General features: G+C 37.2%; 1 protein-coding gene across 6 annotated transcripts in view; it reads right to left on the bottom strand.

Moving 5' to 3' along the window:
- ANO3 (anoctamin 3) overlaps window positions 1-27,419 on the bottom strand; it is a 420,117-nt gene that overhangs the window by 81,915 nt on the left and 310,783 nt on the right. For all 6 annotated transcript variants that reach the window (XM_044258975.1, XM_044258976.1, XM_044258977.1 and 3 more), the window contains 6 exons: window positions 21,931-22,062; window positions 19,456-19,562; window positions 17,699-17,754; window positions 13,616-13,737; window positions 9,278-9,412; window positions 18-114 (listed from right to left, as the gene is read on the bottom strand). In XM_044258975.1, coding sequence (XP_044114910.1) covers window positions 18-114; window positions 9,278-9,412; window positions 13,616-13,737; window positions 17,699-17,754; window positions 19,456-19,562; window positions 21,931-22,062 — 649 coding nt within the window. The remainder of the gene's footprint in view (window positions 1-17; window positions 115-9,277; window positions 9,413-13,615; window positions 13,738-17,698; window positions 17,755-19,455; window positions 19,563-21,930; window positions 22,063-27,419) is intronic.

Raw genomic sequence — 27,419 nt, 5'->3', positions numbered from 1 at the left:
TGAGGGTCCACACTTACCTTGGCGTAGATACAGCTTTCGTTGAGTCTCTGCAGTGAACAGTTCTTGTCACAGAGAGGGCACATGAAGACTTCGGTGGCCTTGCAAATTTCTTGGCTTGAGAAACCAAAGAAGAAAAAGAAGGCATGAACCTCCACATATAAGAGGTGTTTAGCCCCTCTGGCAATCTTGTGGGAAGCCGCAAGGCAGACAGGAAAAGAAGAAATGGACACAGTGGGAGTGATGAACAGGTAAGGAAGAATTTGTGTGGCTCCAACTCAAATTTTTAGGATATTTGTGATAACAGAGATTTGTGTTTGCTTCTTTGTTTTTAGAAGTCTCTGCCAGGATACTGTAATGATAATAGGCCACACTTTGTACTTAGGAGACACTTGTGGGACTTTGCTGCAAAGACAGTTAACACAGGATTTCATGGCACTCAGGATACTCTTGTGAGGAACACCCAAGGGAGTTTTAACCAAACTCACAGCTTGGAAATGGCTGAGCTGAACCAAATCTGAATATTCTGATTTCTCAAGTCTATTGACCTTTCTTCTGAATCTCACAGCTTTCGAATCACTAAAATGAACAGCATCCGTAATTCACACAACTTCATAGTTCCCACTAGAGTCAATGGAGACATTATGTTCACTGGAAATTTGAGGGGTTGATTTTTTTTGCAGGGTCTTGACACACAGTCATGATGATAAGACAGTTCTTATTTACTTAATATGTGTTATATTCTCTATGAGAATTAAATTGTCTAATATTTGTCTCTTTGGTTTTATACCTATTACATTTTAAAGGTCTCAGCATCCATTACAGATGACTTTGTTGTATGAGTTGGACACCAATAACAATTTCTCAAAGGCTTCCCAGCCTGAGAGTTCACAGCAACATATTTTTAAAATGTTTTGTGCCTTTTTTCTGTCATAAGTGTCCCTTTCCCACTTAGTAACCTCTAAAAAATGCTTTTTAATTAAATCTGCTTTGGAAATGTTGAAAGTAATTTAAAGGCTTTTGAAAACATATCTGGAAATACAGTTGCTTAATAAGTAATACAAGTTTAATTGTCAGGGTTTACAGCATGATTTACTGTTTTCAAAAATACATATCATTAGCCCTCAGGGAGATTCAAATTAAAACCACATTGAGATATCACCTTACACCAGTTAGAATGGCCAAAATTAACAAAACAGGAAACAACATGTGTTGGAGAGGATGTGGAGAAAGGGGAACCCTCTTACACTGTTGGTGGGAATGCAAGTTGGTGCAGCCTCTTTGGAGAACAGTGTGGAGATTCCTCAAGAAATTAAAAATAGAGCTTCCCTATGACCCTGCAATTGCACTCCTGAGTATTTACCCCAAAGACACAGATGTCGTGAAAAGAAGGGCCATCTGTACCCCAATGTTTATAGCAGCAATGGCCACAGTCGCCAAACTATGGAAAGAACCAAGATGCCCTTCAATGGATGAATGGATAAGGAAGATGTGGTCCATATACACTATGGAGTATTATGCCTCCATCAGAAAGGATGAATACCCAACTTTTGTAGCAACATGGACGGGACTGGAAGAGGTTATGCTGAGTGAAATAAGTCAAGCAGAGAGAGTCAATTATCATATGGTTTCATTTATTTGTGGACCATAACAAATAGCATGGAGGACAAGGGGCGTTAGAGAGGAGTAGGGAATTTGGGTAAATTGGAAGGGGAGGTGAACCATGAGAGACTATGGACTCTGAAAAACAATCTGAGGGGTTTGAAGTGGCGGTGGGCATGGGAGGTTGGGGTACCAGGTGGTGGGTATTATAGAGGGCACGGCTTGCATGGAGCACTGGGTGTGGCGAAAAAATAATGAATAATGTTTTTCTGAAAATAAATAAATTGAAAAAAAATACATATACACAAATGAAGCAAAAAGTAATGTATATGTATTTCAAATCTCACTCCAAAGCAGGAATAAATAGTAAGTAATAATACCATATAGTAATACAGCACTTTAAAATGGGCAAAGGAGGTTTCATGTCCATTAGGTCTGGTCCACACTGCAATCTCCTGCAATGGTACTTGTCTCCAAAACTAAGAGGAAACTGACGATTAATTTAAGTAATTTGCTCAAGGTCATACAGCTAACAAGAAGTACCTCAGGGACCCAAGTTTAGGTTTTTGTGATTCTAGGTGCAGTTCCCCATCAACTGTAACATATCTAAAAGAGAAAGATTTATTTCATATTAAAAGCAACTTTCCAATGAAGGGAATTAAGAGTACACATCTCATAAAAAGCCCTGAGTAATGTACAGAACTGATGAATCTTTTTATTGTACACTTGAAACTATATTACACTATCTGTTAATTGTACTTGGGAAAAAAAAAACAAACCCTGGCAAATAAAAAACAAAAAAATAAAAGGAACTTTCCTATAAAATTGGTTTATTAATGGTGATGATAATCTTAAAGGTCTAATACTGTAATTCGCCAATTCTCACAGACATCAACCTACTAGTAATCAGGACATTTATATGAAGTAAAAGAAAAGCAAGTAAAACACTCATATTAAAAGATCAAAAAAGAAAAAAAAAGATTATACCTCCTCTTAGTTTTACCATTAATTTATAGGAACAAAAATTAACACAGCCCTTGAAGGAAATTTTGATTAAAATTTCATAATTCACTCTGTTTCAAGAATGACACAATGTGTCCTACACTGAAATCTCATACTAAAAAGTGTTAGAGTCACTTTTTTTTCTTTTATTATTTTTAAAGAGAGAGATCAGAAGTAGGCAGAGAGGCAGGCAGAGAGAGAGGAGGAAGCAGGCTCCCCGCCAAGCAGAGAGTCCGATGTGGGGCTCGATCCCGGACCCTGAGATCATGACCTGAGCCGAAGGCAGAAGCTTTAACCCACTGAGCCACCCAGGTGCCCCTTAGAGTCACTTTATACCACATCATTTTTTCCATCTCCCACAGGGTCAAACAAAAGTACAAACCTATCAAAGCACCATGTCTAGGATCCTATGCCATTAGACTGAGTCCTATTTTTTGATTCCAGAATTATTAAGCTCATTTTCTATAAGTTGTTCAAAGTTCAACTTGATATGTAACAACAACAACAAAAAAACAACTTTTAACAACATATTTTGTAGTCTAAAAAAGGAAGTGAATACTATCACAAATTTCTTTGACTTAAGTTAACCACTAGAGGGAGGGGGAGTGTACAGCCTGAGTGTTTCTTCATTTCGTTTGCACAGCCTGATAATACAAACTGCCACTTCAGTTGTGGCTTTCTTTCCTTTTATATCTGTTAGTAGATATACACATCAAGGGCTGATTCAAAGGAAATAATAATTACCACCAACTTAAGATAATGGGAGTAGGCAGTGATTTGTCCTTTTGGGAGTAGATGGCTGGACCTGCGCCTAGGTCTTGATGTTTCTGGGATTCTGTTAACATGACAAAGCACAGAAGAGGATGCTTGGTGATGTCTATTTTGAGGAAATGTGAAACTGTGAAAGTGGGCTTAAGGAAGGCAGTATGAAAGCGTGAGTAAAACATGATTTTAGAATCAGGTATAATCATCAGGGAAAAGTAAATCAAATCACAATATATTACTCTATATCTGTTAGGATTGCTATTACTAAACAAATCAAAACAAACATAACATGTACTGGCAAAGATGTGGAGATTTGGGGACATTTGCACACTGTTGGTGGGACTATGAAATGGTGCAGCCACTATGGAAAGCAATCCCACTTCTGGGTATATAACTAAAAGGACAGAAACTAGGATCTAGGAGAGCTATCTGCACTCCCATGTTCATTGTATTGAATGAACCTGGAGGACACTGCGCTAAGTGAAATAAGCAGGCACAGGATAAATGATGCATGAGTTTACATATATTAAGTGTTTAAAATAGTCAAATTCATAGAAACAGGATAGAATCATGGTTGCCAGAGGGTAAGGGAGGGGGGAATTGGGAGTTACTATTCAACAGGTATAAAGTTCCAGTTATACAATATGAATAAACTCTAGAAATCTGTTGTGTGACATTGTGCCTGGAGTTAACAATACTGTAGTGTGCACTTAAAAATGTGTGGAGGGTAAATCTAATGTCAAGTGTTCTTTCCACAATTTAAAAAAATCCAATAAAGGTTTAAAACTTAGCTGACCACTTATTACATACATTCCCATGACCAAGTCACTTACCTCTCTGAGGATCAATTTCTTCATCTCTAGATGGAGATAATATCAAACTGGGGTATTACATAAGGGATATTGATACTGTGCCTGGAACATCATAGGCACTAGACAGACTTCATTGCTAAGGATGTTGTCAGGAGAGGGTTGGAGAAGTCCTTTATGACTCAAAAGATTTTGAAAAGCAGATCTGATGCTGATGATAACTTAAATTTCTCAGGGAGTTCTAATGGCAAAGAAGAAAGAATGGACCAGAAAGCTGGGGCTTCTGTTCTTTACCTTAGACCCGGAAAACCATTTGATCTGCCTGCTTGTTCATTTTCATATTCCTATGATATGTGCCAGGTGAACATCTGACCACATTTGGCTAGGTAAGACCAATGAACACATGTAAATACACATATGCACATTTTCAAAGAGTAATAATCTACAACTTGATTGCTGCATAGTTTTACAATTAACTACAGGGCAATTAAGAAATATGACCTTAGTTTACATGAACATAGTTGACAGAAACATAATAAACACAACCTAATCTTCAGCTTTTAAGCATACTGTTACCTTGTCATAAAAAAAAGAGCTTAATAAAATAATTCTAAAACAAAGCAATGCTTAATAAAAGCCCTGTGTCCTCCCCTGACCTGCCATGACAACACCTACAACTTAGCCATGACTTAACTATGTCTGACACCTTGAATAGAAAATTACAGTCCCATGAAATTTTGAAAGTCAAGATATTCAGTGATGCTTATCTTGGTTTAGAATAGAAAGTCTGACAAGATGTTAATTATAGTGTGACAGAGTAGCAGTAATATAATACCATAAAGCACTGAAGAAAAGAGTTTGCTAATATCTTTTAAAACACTCCTTGTACTAAAGATACTTATATGCAAAGAGCCTAATTCACTTTGTTGGTACATAAATCAATAGGAATGGCAAAACTATTCCTTTCATTGCCTTTTGTTCATTTTCGGCTTTGTAGAGGTAGAGGAAGGAGTCTACATCACATAGTAAAACTTTAAGAGTATGTTCTCCATGGAACCAACTTGAACAGTAGCTATCCATCTAAGAATCATTTTATGTCTCTATCAATTCATTTTAAAACAGTGTTTTCCCCAGATTTCTTCACATTCTGTTATCCCTCCCTTTCCCTACAGAAGAAATCAGAGAGGTAGACAAACCATGACAGACTCTTAACTATGGGAAAGAAACTGAGGGTTGCTAGAATGGAGGTGTGTTGGGGGGAAAGGGCATTAAATAGGGCATGTGATGTGATGAGCACTGTGATACGTGATTGACGAATTACTGAATTCTACGTATGAAACTGATGTACTATATGTTGGTTAATTAAATTTAAATTTAAAAAATAAATAAAAATTTAAAAAATAAGTGTGGTTTTCTAAGACCTTGAAGACTACCAAAAACACTGTTAGAACTAATAAATGAATTCAATAAAGTTGCAGAATATAAAATCAATATACAAATATCAGTAGCATCTCTACAAACTAACAATAAACTATCCAAAAGAGAAAAAGGAAACAGTTCCATTTACAATTGCACTAAAAAGAATAAAATAATTAGGGCTAAATTCAACTGACGAGGTAAAAGATCAATACATTGAAAACTAAGACATTGATGAAAGAAATTGAAAAAGACACAAATAAATGGGAAGGTATTTTGTGCTCATGGATTGGAAGAAATAATACTGTTGAAATGTCTATGTTACTAAAAGACATCTACAAATTCAATGCAATCTCTATCAAGATTTCAATGGTATTTTCACAGAAATAGAAAAAGCAATCCTAAAATTTGTACAGAACATAACAAATCCTAAGTAGCCAAAGCAATCTTGAGGAAGAAGAACAAAATGGGAGGCATGATACCTCCTGGTTTCAAATAATATTATAAAGCAATAGTAATCAAAACAATTTGGTATTGGCATGAAAATAGACCCATAGATCAATAGAACAGAATACAGAACCCAGAAACAAACCCATGTATATGTGGTCAAATTTTGACAAAGAGGCCAAAATATACGATGGAAAAAGGATAATCTCTTCAATAAATGGTATTGGGAAAATTGGATATCCACATGTAAAAGAATGAAACTAAACTCCTTTCTTATACTATATGTAAAAATTAACTCAGAATGGATTAAAGACTTAAATTTAAGACCGAAACCATAAAAATCCTAGAAGAAAACATAGAGGGGATAAACTCTTCGAAATTGGCATTTCCACTGATTTTTAGTATTTGACACCAAAAACAAAGGCAACCAAAGCAAAAATAAACAAGTGAGATGGACTGCAGCAAACATAGCAAAGAAACCCACCAACAAAACAAAAAGACAACCTACAGAATGTGAGCAAATACTAATAAAACATATATCTGATAAGGGGTTAATATCCAAAATATATAAAGAACTCATACAATCCAGTAACAGATAAATAAGCAATTTGATTTTAAAAATGGACAGAGAAACTGAATAGATCTTTTTTTTTTTCAAAGATCTATAAGTCAACAGGTACATAAAAAGATGACCAACATCATTAATCATCAGCGTAATGCAAAACAAAGTCACAGTGAGGTATCACCTCACACCTGTTAGGATACCTATAATCAGAGCCCTGCTGATGGGAATGTAAATTGGTGCAGCCACTATGAAAATCAGTATGGAGGTTCCTCAAAACATTAAAAAATAGGATTACCATATGATCCAGCAATCTCAGTTCTAAGTGTATATCCTAAGGAAATGAAAACAGGACCTTGAAGTGGTATTGGCATTCCTATGTTCATTGTAGCATTACTTAACAATAGCCACGCTATGTAAACAGCTTAAGTGCCCACCGATGGATGAATGGATGAAGAAGATGTGGTATGTGTGTGTATATACACACAAATAAAACGGGATATTCAGCCTTGAGAAAGAAGGAAATCCTGCCATTTGTGACAATGTCGATGGACCCTGAGGCTATTAAACTAAGTGAGATAAGCCAAAGAAAAAATATTATTCCTTTAGAGTAAATCTTTTAAAAAGCCAAATTTACAGCACCTGGGTGGCTCAGTGGGTTAAAGCCTCTGCCTTCGGCTCAGGTCATGACCCCAGGGTCCTGGGATGGAGCCCCGCATTGGGCTCTCTGCTCCACAGGGAGCCTGCTTCCTCCTCTCTCTCTGCCTGCCTCTCTACCTACTTGTGATGTCTGTCCATCAAATAAATAAATAAAATCTTAAAAAAAAAAAAAAAAGCTGAATTCATGGAAACAGAGAATTAAAAAGTAATCCAAAAAGTGCTTTTCTTTTCAAGACACATTATAACTTCAAATCACAACCTGTTTTCTTAGCCTCAGAAGTTACTGATTTAACAGCCTACAGAGAAATGCCCAAAGAGGGATGGGTGTTTCCACTGGGAACAAGTTTGTTTAGGAAGATGCTGCCTTCCAAAGTGGTAGTAAGTTTGCAAAACTCTGAAATAAACCTATGATTAGATGAAATGTGTTTGAACAGTAGGTGTTTCTTTGTTTTCAAACTAATTATCATTTGGTGTTCATGGAGAGCAAGGGGATACTAAGATACCAATCAAGGTTGCTGGTTATGGAACTGGATTTAACTCTAGGACAATGGAAGTATTTCATTTTCAGGCAAATTTTTAACTGTACACATAGGTATATTAAAGCTATATTTATTTAGAGAAAACTCAAGGAAATTATTTTTATGATCCTGTTAATTGCCATGATTACTACCCAGTAGTAAGGTCATGGCTAAAAGATGGACCACAGGAGAAAAAAGTGCTGAGTTTTAAAGGAGGGGAGAAGTGTTTTTCATGTTTTGAATTACATCATACAAGCCTGAACTTGGTGATATCCTTGTATAGATTAAATAGGACATTAATTATGAGGATTCATTAATGCCCGGGGGTGAGCCTTGGATCTGCTGAATAATAATGTATCCTTCCTCCACCCAAATCTTGAGTCATTTCAACTTTAACAGTAGAATCACCATTCTCATAAATGCTTGATTTTTGTCAAACCTTATTTTACTACCATATTTTTTTTTTTTAAAGATTTGTATTTATTTGACAGACAGATCAAAAGTAGGCAGAGAGGCAGGCAGAGAGAGAGGAGGAGGAGGCAGGCTCCCTGCTGCAGAGAGCCAGGTGTGAGGCTCAATCTCAGGCCCCTGGGATCATGACCTGAGCTGAAGGCAGAGGCTTTAACCACTGAGCCACCCAGACGCCCCTTTTACTACCATCTTGATACCATAAGTGGATACTAAAATACTTATTTGTTCTTATAGAGAAAAAGAAAAAAGTAAAAAGTGATTTTATGTTCTCAGGAGAGAAGATTGCTTAGAGCAGGATTTATGTCCTACAGATATTTTGTTCAGACATCTCTGACCACATAAGGTTCCCTCATCTGCAAAGAGGAATACTTATCTCCAAGGGTGGTAAAGTTCCCATCAAATGAAAAAACAAGAACGTTATTGGGAACCTCTTTGTATATTTTAAGTGCTTAAAGAATTGTAGTTTTTTTATTTTATTTTATTTATTTATTTGACAGACAGAAATCACAAATAGGTAGAGAGGCAGGCAGAGAGAGGGAGGAGGAAGCAGACTCCCCGTGGAGCAGAGAGCCCTATGTGGGGCTCCATCCCAGGACCCTGGGATCATGACCTGAGCCGAAGGCAGAGGCTTTAACCCACTGAGCCACCCAGTCACCCTCAAGAATTGTAGTTATTTTGATTATCTAAACTACTGTAGTGAGAGGGCATTCTAGACTACCAAATACTATGGAAATGTAAATGATATAAAACTATCATTGTATTGTTGAATTATTAAGTGAGATATAGTGGAAAGAGAAATTTTGCATACAGAGAAACAGTCTTAGAACATATCCAAGAAAATTTGCATATAAAAATATGGAAATGGCCTTTTAAAAATAGTGCTTTTCTCTTCTCCTCAAAAAATCCCAGCAAATAAATTATAGAACCATGAGCTGTGTTTCATAGTCAGCATGATCATAAAGCTTTGCCAATCAGAATAAAGGCCAATACGTTTTAAAAAGTAGTATTATTAGCTATTAATAGCTCACCTTACTTGACTTCCATTCATTGTAAATATTCCATAGAAAAACACACACAAGCCAACAAGTGCTGCAGGAATCAGCATTCCAGTGTACCATCCCAGCCAAGCAAAGTATAGCCCGATCTTCTCACCAAAGTACAGCCTGCACAAGAAAGCAAACCCTTAGTTTAAGGCAACATAAGCAACACTGCAAATGTTGCTGTCACACCTAGTCAGAATTTCAGAAGGACATCCCAGCTCAGTTCCTCGTCAGCTTCATCCGGGGTATCTTGACATCCCCACTTGTTAATGAATCCAACAATGGTGATGCTGTTCGTCTTTAAACATTGTCATTACGGGGGCAATTTTATAAAATGTATTCTTTCTGAGTCAAACTTCTTAACAAGGTTCATCAACTTTTTATAAGCCAATTCTTGCCTTTCTCCCTCCTCCCAGTAAAATATCTTTTTGTTTTCCACACACGGAACCGTGCTACACCATACTGCTTTTGTGTAAATTAGAAAAAAGTCTTCCCTGTAGGTAGATGTTGAGAGTAGATTCGATTTCAGTTTCCATCTGCACCCTTGGCCAGATGCCCTTATGCTAGACACAATCATGTCACACCTTCCTCAACAAAGTTAATTGCAGCTCCTGGAGCACATGATTCTTCCCTTGGTCAACACTGCTCTCTTACTTTGGAAAATTACATCTCATCCTCTTCCCTTGTCTGGCTTGTATCCTTCACTTTACATCACTTTTTACAGGAAGCCTTTCCTGACTTCCACTGCTACCCTCGCTTAGATCCCCCTGATCTTTCTCCCATACTGCCCTCAACCCATATTTCAGTGTCCTAAACTTATAACCCTTTATGATCATTAACCTGTCACTCTTCCATTCCTCTCTCTCCCCATAAGACTTCAAGTGCCTGAAAGTAGACTTGTGTCTTCTTCACCAGCACCCACCACAGGGAGTAGTGAATGAAGCTAAGGAAATGGATATATTTTATTTCCCTTGAGCTGATGAACATAATTTATATGGAAATGGCAGATGAATAAGACAGTTTTAATGACTACCCAACTGCTCTTTCTTCACCCAGTCTACTGATCATATCAACTGCTATGCAGTTTATAAAGCTCTGGTAAGAAATAATAATTTTTTGAATTCTCTATGACTGTTTGGTCTCCATCTTCTAAAAATGGTTACTTAAAACAGTTTTGTTCAAGGGATATTTTAAAAATTGGTGTTTTACAGTTCATTTAGGAATATTGCGCTGGGCAGTGATTCTTGCTAGGAAGAAAATTCTCTTGGTATTTTTTTTCTGGGACAAGACAATTCTCTTGGTATTTTTTCTTTCTGAAAATAATTCTTTTTCTTCATCACTCTCTGCATTGTGCCAATTAAAATTTTGCATATTCTACCAGGTATAGAAATAGAGTCATCTTTTATTTATCCAAGTTTTTGTTTTTTTTTTTTTATTGATTTCTCCTTGGAGACATAGATCAGTAGAACACTCACTTCTCATACAACAATAATGTTCTAGTTGAGACAAAAGCTTATCATAGTAACAGGTATTTCAATAAAGCCATTTGTTTCTTTTAAACAAGTGTTCCTCTGTGAAGTAGAATAGGTTTTTGCATGTATTACTAATATATGGAAATGCCTTTATAATAATGACTATAGAGGGTGGCACAGACAACCCCCTTTAAATAGGCAGCATTATACTGAGATTTTAAATTACATACTGTTGAAGGTTAAGGGGAACAACAATATTGTTTGACAGTAGTTTAATCACCTAAGTTCAGGAGATTTTAGATCTGATCCAGGAGAAAGAGAAGCTAGTTCCAGGCCAAGGAAGCTGATGGAAACCTCCTTGACCTATAGCACTGGTATTCATAATATTCTAGGATCTCTAGAGGAATCTCAAAAACCATGCCAAGGCAGGGAGGAATTGCTAGGTTGCTACTGGGGTCACTCTTCACTACACCCATAGCCATTCTCTTTTTATCCATTTTATATTTTGGTAACAATCAAGTTTCTGGAGAGTAGGAACATGCTGGAGTGTCATCTATATTCTTTTATGGCCTTCATCTCCTCCCTCTTTTTAGCCACTTGAACACAAAATATATAATTTCCGTAAGCAAAGTTTCCCTTCTATGTCAATAGCCAAATAATTGGCAATAGTAGCCACAGAACCCCAGTTATTGAAAATAAAGGTTGCTTGCTGAAATTACCTGAAGCCATAATAGCAATGCATCCAATAGATAAGAGATTATTGACACTGAAATGTTTGCTTGAAAACAGCAATTTAATTTTAGTTCCTAATAATAAATGTGATTCTGTGAGTGAGCACATCTCACTGTGTTCACATATCTCTAAAATAACAATTCTTTCCCCTCTCTCTCTCTCTAAATAAAAAATAATAATAATAATGGGGTGCCTGGGTGGCTCAGTTAGTGAAGTGTCCAACTCTTGAGTTCAGCTCAGGTCATGACCTCAGGGTTGTGAGACTGAACCCCACTTTGGGCTCTGAGTTGAGTGAGAAGCCTGCCTAACATTCTCTCTCTCTCTCTCTTCCTCTGCCCCTCACCACTGCTCACTCTCTCTGTCTCTCTTAAAACAAAACAAAATAATTTTTCACCTGCACAAGTAAGAATCTGATAATTTATTGTGATTAACAGAATTAGAATCAAAGCATCTTGATTTTGGATATGCCCAAGTACTTAATGTCTGAAATGGTTTGGTGCTGGATATTATGATTTGTATATCCAGATCATGTCCTATCCTTTTCCTTTCTGCTCTATGCCCCAGGAGGCTCACCTTCATGAACTGTATCTCTCATGCTCTTTCTTTCTTCTGCCTTCTGAGGGGCTTTTTGGCTAACTGAAGGTACTAGCAGGAGATCACAGAGTGAGATCTAAGAGATATCGGTGTATTGATTATCCTGACTTTCTCCTTCCTGGAGAATGATCCGCCCATAGCTGCTTTCCTTCTAAGACTGTAACTATTGTCAGGCATCCCCCATTTTTGTTTTTGACAGGTTCTACAAACTGTTCCCTCCCCCTGTTCATCCAGGCCAAGGTTTGATAAAAGCATCTAATTTTTACTTGTCCCCGGAAGCTTCATCATCCTTATCCATTTGCTCCCTTGATACTACTTACACTTCTGCATATACTTCTTCTATTAGATTTTCTTCTGATAGCCTTTCTATTCTCTCAGTTCTATCAGTTTCCTGCTGGGACAATGCTGATAGTTATAAGTTATTCTTGATATGTACATTTTATAAACAGTTCAAAGTATCAACATAGATAAACTTATGAATGCTCTTTTTTTTCATTCATTCTAAGAATATTTATAGTTAGCTAGAAACTTGATTAGGTCATTTTTAATATGTATTTCCTGGTTTTTGTTTTTTTTTTAAAGATTTTATTTATTTATTTGACAGAGCGAGATCACAAGCAGGCAGAGAGGCAGGCAGAGAGAGAGGAGGAAGCAGGCTCCCTGCTGAGCAGAGAGCCCGATGTGGGCCTCGATCCCAGGACCCTGAGATCATGACCTGAGCCGAAGGCAGCGGCTTAACCACTGAGCCACCCAGGCGCCCCTCCTGGTATTTTTTTAAAAGAACAAATTATCCTCCATCAAAATTAAATAAATCATGAATTTAAAAATATCTGGAGATTAACTGAAATTGAGAGCAGTTACTCACTAGAAATGTGCTTCCTGGAATAGAATAGATACTCACTAAATTCTTGGTTGAAATACAAATATATGTAGAGATACTGTGTTGGTCATTTTCCTCTTTGCTCTCAGATCCATGTTATGCCTTTCCCTATTTTGTTTTGTTTCACTGGGAGGTAGATTACACAGTTTCCATTGTAAATTGATCCTAGTTAAGCTGGATAAGGAGGTGCTGGAAGACTCAAAGATAGAGGTGGGGGGCGGGAATCATTCCTTCTCACTTGGTCATCCTCAGGGAAAAGTGGTCATACCTTCTCCAACACTTTACTTCTCTGTGGACAGTCCTAGTCACGGATGGTATAGCTCCTGGCCTATGGTCCAGGTAGGGGGTCTCTGGAATATACTTCATCCCATTTTCCTTCCAACCTTAGGATTGTTAGCAATCTTCTGCTGTTATTAATCTCTGGTTGCCTCACTATTCCTCTCTGATTTCTCAGCTTTGTCATCCACTGTTTAACCAAAGCCCTAAATTAAGTTTCTTTTATTGAAAAGACCTACAGTGGCTTCTTTTTCCCTGACTACATCCTGAGTAATACAGATGATTTGGCGGGCGAATGAAGTAATTCCAAATCTAGGAAAATGACAACAAAACAGCAAATTATATCTTTCATTATCAATCCACCCACATTACCTGATTAAATCCAGGGGCTGATGCTTATACCACATTCCCCAGCGTGCCCAGCGCTCATATAATAGATGTCTATTATTCTGAGGTCCATGCGTTTTGATGGGTTGGTTACTTTTGTAGGCTCCCTGAAACACATAACCAAAGATAAGTTCCCTTGGTAAATTTGAACTAAACAGGCATTGCTTTTACTATTTTTTCCTTACAGAACAATTTAATAGTGTATTGAAAGCTGCAGATTTGTAAGCTTAAGTCCATCACTGGAATGATGTAGTAAATGCCTTTATATATCTCCTCTTCATTGAAAATATACTGATAATTCCTTAAAAGTCCTTTCTTAAAGTCCCTTTTAAAACTAATGAAATCCCTTTCACTTAAAGTAAACTAGAATTTGGTTTTACTATTTGTAACCTAAGATCTTTTAATAAACACTATCTCATCACCATCACTGAGGGAAATAGTTGTAATCCTTATTTCAGAAATTAAGAATATTATTCTACTTTAAAGAAGTAACTCAGTCCTAGGAAATATTTCTTTTATTTACAGAAGCTAAAGAAGAAAGTAAATGTTCAATCAAAAAGTGTAAGAAGCCCAAGTCACAAGTGCTAATCAAGTTTTAAAATTCTAGAATCCTTAGACCTGACTTTGGATAATATATTCCAAAAATGGAAACATTTTCAAATTCTTTATATCTCCCCTCAAAAATTGACATACAGGTTGCAATTTTAGACACATAGAATATATATGCCTGATAGAGGAATGGCTTTGACTTTATAATCAAAAAGGAGGGGAACATGGTCCAGTAGCTGTCCATCAACAGATGAATGGATCAAGAAGATGTGGTATATATACACAATGGAATACTATGCAGCCATCAAAAGAAACGAAATCTTGCCATTTGCGACAACATGGATGGAACTAGAGCGTATCATGCTTAGCGAAATAAGTCAAGCGGAGAAAGACAACTATCATATGATCTCCTTGATATGAGGGAGTGGTGATGCAACATGGGGGCTTAAGTGGGTAGGAGAAGAATCCATGAAACAAGATGGGATAGGGAGGGAGACAAACCATAAGTGACTCTTAATCTCACGAAACAAACTGTGGGTTGCTGGGGGGAGGGGGGTTGGGAGAAGGGGGGTAGGGTTATGGACATTGGGGAGGGTATGTGCTTTTGGGTAAATTGGAAGGGGAGATGAACCATGAGAGACTATGGACTCTGAAAAACAATCTGAGGGGTTTGAAGTGGCGGGGGGGGGTGGGAGGTTGGGGGTACCAGGTGGTGGGTATTATAGAGCGCACGGCTTGCATGGAGCACTGGGTGTGGTGAAAAAATAGTGAATACTGTTTTTCTGAAAATAAATAAATTGGAAAAAAAAAAAAAGGAGGGGAACAAATATGGTTACTATTTTCTAAACCAAAACTTAGGACAGAATTTGACAAACTCCCTCTTATTCCAATGTGTGATTCTACTTTTATAAATAGTTTAATGAAATTTAAAACAAGTGGAGTTATGCCTTAGTTTCTATATGTAGATGATGAGAGTAAGAATCAATTTAATGATTTCCACCATAGAGAGGTTTTGTGAGGGCCCACTTGCACTATAAAGTGCTGGGTACATATAAAGTGCGAAGTCAGTGTTAGTTAATTTCGTTTCTGATATAGTGTGGCCATTGAAAAGCAGAAAACTGTCATTTGAGTGATCCCAGATAACCAGGGATGTGAGTTCTTATGAAGAAAGAACACCCTGAATCACAGCGCACCAGGCTAAAAGGAGACACATATGTGGATTTCACTCTGTGGCTTCCTAATGAAATAGATAAATTAATTAGGTAAAGATGGAAGTACAGTTAAAGTGCTGATGGGGTTCAGGGCAGGCTGCCCCAGAATGTGTTACTTTAGCATGTAGATTATTTCTAAGTTGAAAACAATTAATGACCAATAAACTCAAGAAGAGTTTTTTACCTAACCTCTTACCTGCTCAAAATAATTTAGATAGGAAGCCTATAAGAGTAAGAAGAACTATTACCAAAGATAACTTTTTTACATAAGAAATACTTATCTGCATGACACGGCAAACATTTGTTCACCCAACATTTGATCTTCCAATGTCCTGTGACTTATCTCCCTCCTAGACCCCTGCCTTCTTCATAGCTCAGGACAGCATATAAACCTCAATTCCTGATTGCTACAAGCCTCTCATATCTTTGTGGGGATCTGTATATGTGTAATTACATTTGCTTTTCTTCTATTAACCTGCTTTATGTCAATTTATGAGGTCAGTCAAAGAACCCTAAAGGGAAGAAGAGAAAAGTTTTCCTCTCCAAGTTTTTAAGTCCAAGTTTTCTTCCTTAAGAGATCAAGGCTTTTAAAGCCTATAGATTAGAAGTTAAGGAGATAAAAGTGAAGATCAAGATTTCAAGCATGGGCATGTCCACCTGGACTGATCTGTTAGGGTAGACTGCCTGAGATTGGTTCTGTTAGGGTAGACTGCTTGAGATTGGGTAAGTAAGGGAAGGTGAACCAAAATCTCAGTTTTCTTTCAGTCACTAATGATAATCTTTCTAAAATACTTGACTTTGCTTCCCAGTCTCAGTGGGCAGACACAGGCACATCCTCGGTTTTAGAGTCTAAGCTTAGAAACCCTAGTAGATCATTTTTCTAATTCTGCTCAAGAACCTCAACCATACTGTTCTGGGTTGACAGTGACACCTGGTGGCTTTAAGAGAAAATTGCAGTGATGACCCCTGTTGGCCCACGTGTTTCTAGTCCTGTTCAGAGGACCATGTGCACTCAGTGGCCACCCCTCCACATCCTCATGATCAGTCTCCTACTCCAACCAACAGAGAAGAATAAACAGGACTATTATTTACAACCTATTCCAAATAGATTCCAAATTTCACACAAGAAAATGTCAAATGAACATAGACTAGTTATGTAGACGAAATTGCTCACAATAAGAACAAACAGTAAAAACTCTCCCAGAACCTTAGATTTGCTAGTCTGAACACTGTACCACTTACCAACTATGTCAAATCTGACATCGTGGTTAATTTCTCTGAGCTTTATTTCTGCATCTCTACAATGAGAAAATAATATCTATCCCTCCAGAATTATTTTCAGATTAATGGAAAAAATATATGCACAAGGCCTGTTGCATGAAATAACCTAACATATTCCCCATTATTATTGTTCCCATTCCTACAGTAAGTAAGATATTCATAGCACAAGGAATAGATGCATTGGGGTCTGGCTTCCTGGGCTCAAACCTGTGCCTTTGATACTTAATTTTTCTGTGCCTCAATGATCTAGCTATGAAATAGGGCTATTATTATTGTCTCTCTCAAAGGGTTGCCCTAAGGATTAAATGAGATTATCCATATAAAACACTTAGCTCAGTGCCAAATAGGAAGTACACAATGTATTTTATCCTTTAAAAATTTTACTAGACTGGGATTCTTCAGGTATAGGGGTTACACCTTATGAGTCCTCAGCCTTTATAAATAGAAGTGATGGGTTCTGAGATTGCTGACCTCAAACCTCTGTGTTGGGAGACGATGTTCAAAACTAATTCAAATGTCATTCATGACTCAGTAGGCAGAACTCACCACAGTCTGGAGCAGGTGTTTCTAATTTAAAATTGGTAGACAGGTAGTAGCTTGGCTGAGAATTAAGTAAATAATGGGGTGTAGGTTTGTGTTGTGGGTTTGTCTGAGATTTTCAGACATCTCAAAGTAGTAGGCACAAACCAGAACTTGCACTGTTTGGGAGTGGTGTGGATCCCAAGGTGGGTCAAGCCTGGAACTCTGTTTTGAAGCAGAGGACGGGTGAGAGTGATTGAACCGTGCCCCTAAGTTCCCTCCAAGGCTGGGACTCCTTAAAAGGGAAAAACTTCACTAGGGAATTGTCCTGGAAAGCACTGGGCCCAGTGTGTAACCAGAGATCATAATGGGGTCTGAGAAAGGCCCAGAGCTACTGACTGACTGAATCCTCCTGAGAGAGGGTGGCTAGATTTTAAAAATAAATAAATAAAATAAAAGAAGTATCAACAATGAGCATGAGAAACTTCTTTCCCCCAATGGAAATTACCTCGTGAGGGGGAAAAGCTGCTATATATGAGCCATTGTTTATAAGTTTACAGATACCTAGAAAGAGAAACAAAAGAACAGTTTTTGAGTCAGTTCAAATGAAGGCTTCCCTCTGTAGCAACATATATAAATTTGGGAGAACAAATTAATTTTAAAAACTTAAAATAACCCAAATGAAACCCATAGCCATATCACCTCTGAAGGCCAAGGGCTATGAAAGAGATTAGTACTAAAGAGTCTATTTGTATTCTTGCAACATGAATCAATGGAGATTTATAAGGTGCCAACACATGGCACTTTGCCGTATCATGAAATATGAGGCATTTTAATACCCATTTATTTGGGATCACATGAACCTGGAGCAAATATTTTTTTCTGCCTCAAAACAGCAACATTGGGGCGCCTGGGTGGCTCAGTGGGTTAAACCTCTGCCTTCGGCTCAGGTCATGATCTCAGGGTCCTGGGATCGGGCCCTGTGTTGGGCTCGCTGCTCAGTGGGGAGCCTGCTTCCCCATCTCTCTCTCTCTGCCTGCCTTTTTGCCTACTTGTGATTTCTCTCTCTCTGTCAAATAAAATCTTTAAAAAAAAAAAAAGGAAAAAAACCCAATATTTGGTCAAGAAAATAGAGGAACTCTCTACCCACAAAATGGTTTTGAGATACTGGTTTTGAGAAGTCTTTGATTAATACTGAGCCAAGGATACATAAATATCAATATGTGATACTTCTTAAAATCTCCTCCAGCTCAGCCAGAATGTAGTGAAATGGACATTCTCATATTGTCCCGGCAAGACTGGGAAATTTCTGGAGAATAATTTTTGTTATGGTTTTATTCATGTTAGTAAAGAATAAGAAATAATTGTATATCCAAAATTGGGGAATCATTTAATTATCATGGTACAATCAATTATACTAGGTACTTGGTAGATAACTGCAATTTGATGAATGCTTATAATAGAATCTTATACAGCTATTTATAGTGTTTACAGACATACCAAAGGGCTTGAGAAAACACTCATAAATACTTTTTAAAAAAGACAAAATTGTAAACACTGCATGATTCTAACAATGATGTGTATATACATCATATCAACACATCATTATTCGAATCATGCAGGTTTACTATATATACATTCAGTATTAATGTGTGAGAGTGACAACTGAGTTCGTGGATTTTTTTAATTGCTTTTATTTTACTTTTTATTTCTATTTTTTAAAAGATTTTATTTATTTATTTGACAGAAAGAGAGAGAGAGATCACAAGTAGGAAGAGAGGCAGGCATTGAGAGAGGGGGAAGCAGGCTCCCTGCTGAGCAGAGAGCCTGATTCGGGGCTTGATCCCAGCAGCCTAAGATCTTGACCTGAGCTGAAGGCAGAGGCTTAACCCATTGAGTGACCCAGGTGCCCCTAAATTTTTATTTTTTTACTCTTTGTGTTTATTGTATGCTCTACAAAGGGCATGATATCTTTACAGTCATTGAAATGTCATATTTTTATTTTTAAAGACTAGGTAAGCACATAACACTATCACTTAGACACATTTTTATTTTACATTCTGGGTTTATTTTTATGTCTTATTTAGAAAACTAAGTGTTTTATTGGAAGGCTGAAAAATAGAATGTTTAGAATTTGTGTTCAGTGCATTATATCCTCATATTTAATGAATGAAGGCAAAGCTTCAAATGTGAAAATAAGTATTTCTGGATATAATTAGTAACAGCAAATATTACCTTCTCCATATTTTTAATTAGTGTTCTTACCCACTTTTGATATTCCATTTTCATATTTCGTGTGCTGTAACATGTGATAGACTATCCTGCTTCGAGTAGCATTGCTGAAGAATGTGTCCTTATTGTTTATTATGAAGCTGTTAAGATAAGGGGATTGGTTTTAATATTCAAAGCAGAGCCCAGAGTCCAGCAACAGTTCCAGGTTTCTAGGTAGTCATCCATCTGTTTTCTCCATTAAAACAAATGCATGAGAAATACAGTCCATCAAAAGACAAACCACCCTCTTAAAAATAAAGCAACTGGCAGAGACAAAATACATTTATAAATAATACAGGCATTATCAAATATTCATTTAAAAATCTTGCAGTTTATAGGGGAGCCTAGATGTCCTCTTATTTCTTGTGTAGCACGAAACAGGGACAGCACCATTAAATCGTCTGTTGCCTCCCATAAATTCTGTACTACCTTAAGCAATGTAATTCCAAACAGACCACATTAAATATTGATGTCATTTCCCCGTATCACACCTTCCAAGCTAACATGTCTTGCTTTCAGAACCTCGGTAAGAAGCAGCACTTCTCCCTTCCCTTCCTGCCCTGTACTGTCGCCACATAGTAAAAGCTGCAGAGAGAAACAGTAATGAGAGCCAATGAGTGAAGAGCAAAAGGGTGATCCTGCTAGGAAACGGGGGTCGATTTCAGTCTTTATTTTGTAATATGCTGGGATCCTCAAAAAAATGGAAACATTCTGGACCTTACTCAATTTCTAACAGTTCCTGGTTCCGGTTGCTTTATCTCTGTAATAATCAGCATTTTTCCCCCCAGGCACTTAGTACTGAAGTATTAGGTCTTCTTTGATTCTTGTTTTCTTTTTACCATCCATATTACAGAACCAGTAAACTTTTCTAGCTGAACTGTGTCTATCTGGCTTTGAGCTACCCTATTGTTCTGGGTCTCATTGCCTAGATCACGAGAGAGGAACGTCCTCTTAATCAGCCGCCCAATTTCCCACCTGACTTTTCAAGCACAGCTCTGGTTCTTAGAGCACTCCTACTACTAATGTGTCAACATTACACACAAAATTAAATTTCTTATTTTCCTCTCTGGCTCTCTATTTTTGTGTTTTATCCTCTGATTTCCTATAGCTCTGGCTTTTTGCATCTGATAGTCAAATTGTACAATTTATCACACCTCGAAATGTTACATTTCTTTTCCTTGGGATTTGCTCTGTCTCTGATATCTTTCCCCACCTCTTCCCACCTCCCTCCACATTTTTACCGATGGAGAGTACTACTTCCTTCAAAAAGTCTTCCTAGATCCTTTCCTCTGGCTGTAGCTTCACCCTCTCTTATAAAAAAAAAAAAATGTGCATTGTATTTGTGTCTTTCCTAGCAGGTTGATTTTATTCTGCTTTTTTTTCATGGTGTCTGTAAGCATGTCCATTTTAGTAGCTTCCAGCATTCTGATAATGTGCTTTTTAGTTTTGTACTTGGAGGCAACGAGTTAACACAGATGACCGGTGTCCTGTTAATTCTCGGTATCTGAAGCAATGTCCACACAATTCTTTCACCATCAGATTGATGCACAATTCCCTGAACAAATATTTCTCTTTTATTCATGTGTCCTTTATTCATGGAGTTATATTATGGAGGGAGGAAGCAGATGGCATATAAATAAACAAATTGCAGTTGCTGTCTTCATAGTATTCACAGCATAGTGGAGCAGACGAAAATGTAAACTAATAATTATAGAGAATAGGGTAAACATAAAGATAGGGACTTGCACAGTGTGGGATGTGGGACATTGAGAGGCAGGATGAAACAGATAGCCGGAGCACCAACATGCTACAGGGGCAATAATCAATGGGGAACTCTCTCCTCCCACACATTTGATTTAATTCATTAATTTCATCCTGCCTTTCAACATCCATAAAGACAGGGACTGTGTCATAGCCTCAATCTGTATTATGCAGAAACTCAATAAATACTGGTTGAATGAACAAAGAGATAGAGACAAATATGCTGGCATGTAGATGGATAGATATGCAACAAATCCCTAAAAAATGTCCCATTTATTTTAGTTTAATACAATTAAAGTCTATTAAACTAATAAATACATATTAATTAAGTATAAGTATGTATAATCATTTATTAATTGGAACAATCCATTATTCATTCATGTTATTTAATAACAATGTCACTTTAACTGGATAGCTTACCACCATTGTAATTATTTTGAAAGAACTGGGACCTAGACTATCAGCCCATAAGTTTACCATTAATTATTCATTTCTTGAATTTCTCTAAATCAGCTGATAAGGAATTAATAGTGCTAGCTGAGTACTGTTCACAAATTAAGTGCAAAAAACATTTTAATAAAATGATGCACTCTCTGACTTACTTGGCAAACAGTGGAACTGCTCCAAAGTATTTTTATTTTATCAATAACTCCTAGATAATGAAAGGTAACAAACCAGGTGGTGGGAGAAAAAGAAACATGAACTTACTGGTGAATCCGCGCGCGGCTGAAGGGGCCCGTATAGCAGTCTGACTCCTGCAGGTTTGGAAAAGCTGACTTATCAAGAACCATTGGGTTTTGGGACATCCATTTTTTTATTCTCCTAAAATAATTTTGTACACTGGAACAAAGTCACATGAACTAGATTAGGTTGCATTCCAGAGCCATGCTATCTTCTATACCATTCTGATAAAAGAGTTCCAAAAAGACATAGACACACCCACACTCACACCCACTCACAAGCATTTCTCCTGCTCCCTCACAAAAGAAAAAATTCCAAAACAAATCAAATCTTGCAGTTGTTTAAACACTTTCTGTGCAACTAGGTTATCCTTATAAGAAAAATTTGCGGAAGATGTTTTTATTTTTTTAAGTTTTTATTTATTTATTAATTTGGCACACAGAGAGAGATCACAAGTAGGCAGAGAGGCAGGTAGAGAGGGGCGGGGGGAAGCAGGCTCCTTGCTGAACAAAGAGTCCGATGTCGGGCTCAATCCCAGGACCCTGAGATTATGACCTGAGCCGAAGGTAGAGGTTTAACCCACTGAGCCACCCAGGTGCCCCTGGAAAATATTTTTAAAGAATCATCATACATAAAGATGGTGGTAGGAAAGAACATAACAATAAAAGGGGTATGACACACTTCTCGAAGTTGTGAGTGCATAGATGTATGTATTTATACTGGTATATGTAGCCGTAGGTCATTCCTGGATTCTCTGAAACCTCTACAGCCATGTGGCTCTAAAGTGGAGACTGAGAGGAAGTAAATGTCTACAACACACTTTGTTGTGTGAGCCCCAGCTGTATGGAAACAGCAGGGGTTTGGGGGAAGCAGCAGGTGTCTTGGTATCAAGCAAACCCAGTTCAGGGGCTCCTGGATGGCTCAGTCAGTTGGGCATCTGCCTTCTGCTCAGGTCATAATCCCAGGGTCCTGGGATCAAGCCCCACATTGTGCTCCCTGCTCAGCGGGAGGCCTGCTTCTCCCTCTCCTGCTTCCCCTGCTTGTGTTCCTTCTCTCACTGTCTCTCTCTCTGTCAAATAAATAAATAAAATCTTAAAACAAAAAACAAAAAACAAACCCAGAAACAAAAAACCCAGTTCAAAGGCAACTTGGCACCACAGTGGCTGTGTGAACTGATAGATGTTATTTAACTTCTTGCCTCTATTTCCTATTTTTTAAAAAGTGACTTTGTTAGAGATTTCTAAGTTGGTGTCTTATTTCATTTTTTAGAAGATTTATTTATTTATTTATTTTCAAAAGGGGAGAAGCAGAAGGAAAGGGAGGGACAGAATCCCAAGCAGGCTCCACACTGAGCTCTATCTCACAACCCCGGGATCATGACCTGAACTGAAATCAAGAGTTGGGTGCTTAACTAACTGAGCCACCCAGGCACCCCTGGTGCCTTATTTTAAACTTGACCCAGGGTGGCCCTACTGCATTCCTAACCAGCTAATATTCTGCATTTGTACCCAGCTCCTAGGGGATGTCCATGCTGCTATACATTGGGCGCACTTTGGGTAATGGGTTTACTACAGACACCAGATATATGACATTAAGATACTGTTTCAGGAAATCTTACATTAGGAGTCTTTGGTCGCAACTTTAGATAACAGTCATCACCCAGTTCTTATGTATATATATTGATTGGAATCGTATTTACTTTACAAAGAAAAGCAAGTAAAAGAAAAAGATATTGAATCCAGAGATTGATTCTGAAAACCTAATTCCAAGTGACTATAATAACAATTGTGTTTACTTAAAAGAACTGCAATATTTACACACTATTTATGAGGTTCTATCTTTGTCAATTTTTGGCCTCTTCCACAATAGTAAGATTCAAAGTAGAATAGGACAGTTTCCTAGACAAGTACAATGCATCCTAATATCTGTTTGTCCAATGCTGTGTAAATTTTTTAAAAATTTAGTATAGCAATGTGGAGGCAGCTAATAGTGTATCTTAAGAACTATTCCACTCAAGTCTATTATGGTAAAATTACGATGCATACTTCGAAATAACAATGAATTCCTGATGTAAAGTTCAGCATGCAGAGAGTCTGGACCTTTAAACCTCAAGTCACTTTTGGTTTTAGAAGGATTAAGCATTTCTTTCTAGTCTAAAATAATAAATGGGCAATATCTGAGGTGTTCATTTTGCTTCTTCTCACATAACGAAAGCCTCTGAAATAACAGAGTATCTCTGTATTTCAGCAACTAGTGCACAGATATTTATAAATCACTTAATGGATTATAGAGCCATTACTCCAGCTTTTTAAAGTTGGCACAGTGAGGAACACAGGGGAGGGAGGAGGTGGAGGAGGAGTCTTCCGGGACTGAATTTGCCGGTTACTGAAACTGAAGCAAACATTTTCAAACTTTGAGCTTTAGGTTCTTTTAGGTTCTTTGTCTGGAGAGAGGGGAAGTGATTTTGTCTGTGATTCTATCTGTCCTACCTTACTAGGTGTCAGAAGAATCAAAGAAAAGGATACCTTCTGACTGCACCTAGGAAATGTTGATGAACCACAGTTCCTGAGGGCCTATCTCTGACAACATACAAACATAGAAGATGGGGAGGTGAATTTTAAAGACATTAATGAAACAGAAGGGCCTTCAGACCACTCTCATTTTTTATAGACATAAATAATATTATAATGTAGACTTTTCATATACTCTTTCTATGAAGAAGTAAATGATTCTGATAGTGTAATGTGCTCAGGCCTGGTCAGTCCAGATCAGGCCTGGACTGAAATCATGGGATGTAAAGTTCTAGATTATTACTCAACTTCCTTGATTCTTATCCAATTTTCTCATCTCTTAAGGGAAGAGATATTTGGAGAATTAAATACGTAATGCCTACATCCATAGTGCTAAGAACCCAGTTATGGTAATAATAAGGAAAGAGAGTATTACTACTCTGTTTACTACTACCGGTCTCACCAACAGGTCAAGAACATGATCTAATGCAGTATTTACACTCTACCAAATCTTTCTCACCTTGGCCATCTTGCAGACTCAAGATTTCATGTAATATTGTGAAAATGACTTCAAGGGGGTTTTAAGTTCCTTGGCTAAAATCAATGGAAAGCAGAGAATTCTATGGAAATAGAAAAAAAATCTGTATTTTTGGTCAGAGCATCAGCTCTACCCTGTGAACTCTGGGGGAGGAGGCATGGGGTTAGTAGAGAGAGTGGTAATAATGGTCACTTTTTCTCCCAGATCTGCAAAACTAGTTACTCTTTGGTCTGCCTCCCCAAACGGTCATTTTGAAGATGTTTTGATAACCGAATATGAAAGTGCTTTGTAAACAAGTGATAAACAGCAGCAACAATAAAACCATAGCCATTTCCTATCAACCTGCCAGAAGAAATGACAGTCTTCAAATGCTGGATAATTGCCCGTACATTATTCATCACCTAACGTTTACTGCCCAAGATACCTACGCACAAAACATCTTTCCCACTTCAAGAAAGGAAAAGCACAAGTGGAATCTAAGTGCACATAATTGATTTTCATTTCTCTCTTGCCAATTGCCTACAAATTAGGTTTTTAAAATTTTATAACAACGATGGTCACCACACACACATACACACACTGGGGGACACTTAAACTTTCTCCAAAATTAAAGTTTAAAGAAAGAATCAAAATCAGTTATTTCCCTAAGTGAAAGTCTAAACTCAAGCAAATAACATGACATCCTTTTTCTCAGTTTAATATGTCATATACTCCTGTAAATGCCCTTCCCAGGTATTTGGTATCCTCTCCATACGCATCCAGAAAGTCAAGGAACAAAGAAACTATTTGTAATACGTAAATTGTAAAAAGGTAGGCTGTAATAAAGTTTAAAATATTTTAATAATTATTTGGAACATATAATTAAATTTTCATTACATGGAATTAAACAAAAAATAGTAATAAACACAACAGATAATAAAACATATGATACATAATACAGTATTTATTTTTCCAGCCTACTTTAAAGTTTGACCAAAATAGAAAAAAAAAAAAACTCACACTTTTTCCACTATTAAAAATGTTTTTCCTTAGACACGTTTATCATGCATTCTAAACACAAGTGCATACTAAAACTAAATTATATAATGTAGAAATTTGTTGCTATTTTAATATACAGGATTTTACCCTCTGTTGGTCTCTGAAAGAAAGATGCTTGTTTATCAGAAAACCCACTAATTATACAGTAGCAAACTCTCACTAATTCTATAGAGCTCACTGAATCTAATCCAAAGACATTTTATCAACACATCAAATATAATACAGGCACATGCAGAGAAGAACAAACAAAACCCTCCGCAGTTGTAAATTCATATATTTGATTTCCAGTGACTCTTACTTTATTATAAAAAATAATTTTGGGAATCTGCTATACAGACTAGGAACAAATATGCCCAAGGGGAATGATAAAAGTTCATTTTAAATCTGAGCATGCTAACCCAACAAGCCGAGGATTCTGACCTGGCAGAGGAGCATCATTAATAATTTTAGTATTTTAAAGAGATTTTTAAGTACTAATTTCTTTATTATTCATTCTAACTTCAAGTCCCACCCCCACCCCCCACTGATTATTTACTTTTCTTGTTGCCTGTACCTACCACATCTAAATTTAATGTTTAAGAGAGAACAACATTCTCCTCTCCTAAAATGAAAAATTTTCCTAAAGCTCTAATTATATTATATTATATTATATTATATTATATTATATTATATTATACCACTTTCTGTGGTAAAGAACTCGACTTATGGACTCGTTTCCTAAAGTGCTCTGATGTTCACTCTATAGGATTCCAGTTTTGTGTCATTCTGTATGTAACATCCTACATTCCATAGAGTGTACTCTATCACATTTTGTTTTCATTAAATGATTCTTTTGCAATGAACAGAAAAACACCTGAGTATAAGAAGCCTTTTGTTTTTAGCATCTATTTTTGAATGGAAGCTCATTTTCCTCAGTCAAACAGGCCAAGGTGATTCCGGTGGGAGAGCTTCTTTCTGTCCTTGACCACCTCTGTCAAACAAGAGATCTGGACTGAATGATCCAGAGGTTTCTGCCATGTCTGCTCTTCTAGGACTGCAGTGGGTCATCATTTGCCCATCAATCCTGATTTTATAACTGTTTTTTAATTAAAATCTCCTGAGACGCTAACTTGTAATTAAAATCCCCTTCTCACAACATTTTATCAAGATGATTGCTGGGACATCTGAATGGCTCCATAGGCTAAGCATCTGCCTTCAGCTCAGGTCATGATCCCTGGGTCCTGGGATTAAGCCCCACTATGGGCTCCTTGCTTGGCCTCTCAGCCTGCTGCTCCCCCTGCCTTGTGTGCTCTCTCCCTGACAAATAAATAAATAAAATCTTAAAAAACAAAACAAAACAAAACAAAAAGAGCATTGCAGGAATGGCAATGGTAAATAGAAAAAAAAAAAAAAAGAGAGATGATCTGATTTTAAACATTGTTAAATTTGGG

This window comes from Neovison vison, chromosome 7, assembly GCF_020171115.1.
Source record: "Neovison vison isolate M4711 chromosome 7, ASM_NN_V1, whole genome shotgun sequence".
NCBI classification, from domain to species: Eukaryota; Metazoa; Chordata; class Mammalia; order Carnivora; family Mustelidae; genus Neogale; species Neogale vison.
The sequence above is the reverse complement of the archived record's forward strand: the minus strand, read 5'-3'. Positions and strand labels throughout refer to the sequence as shown.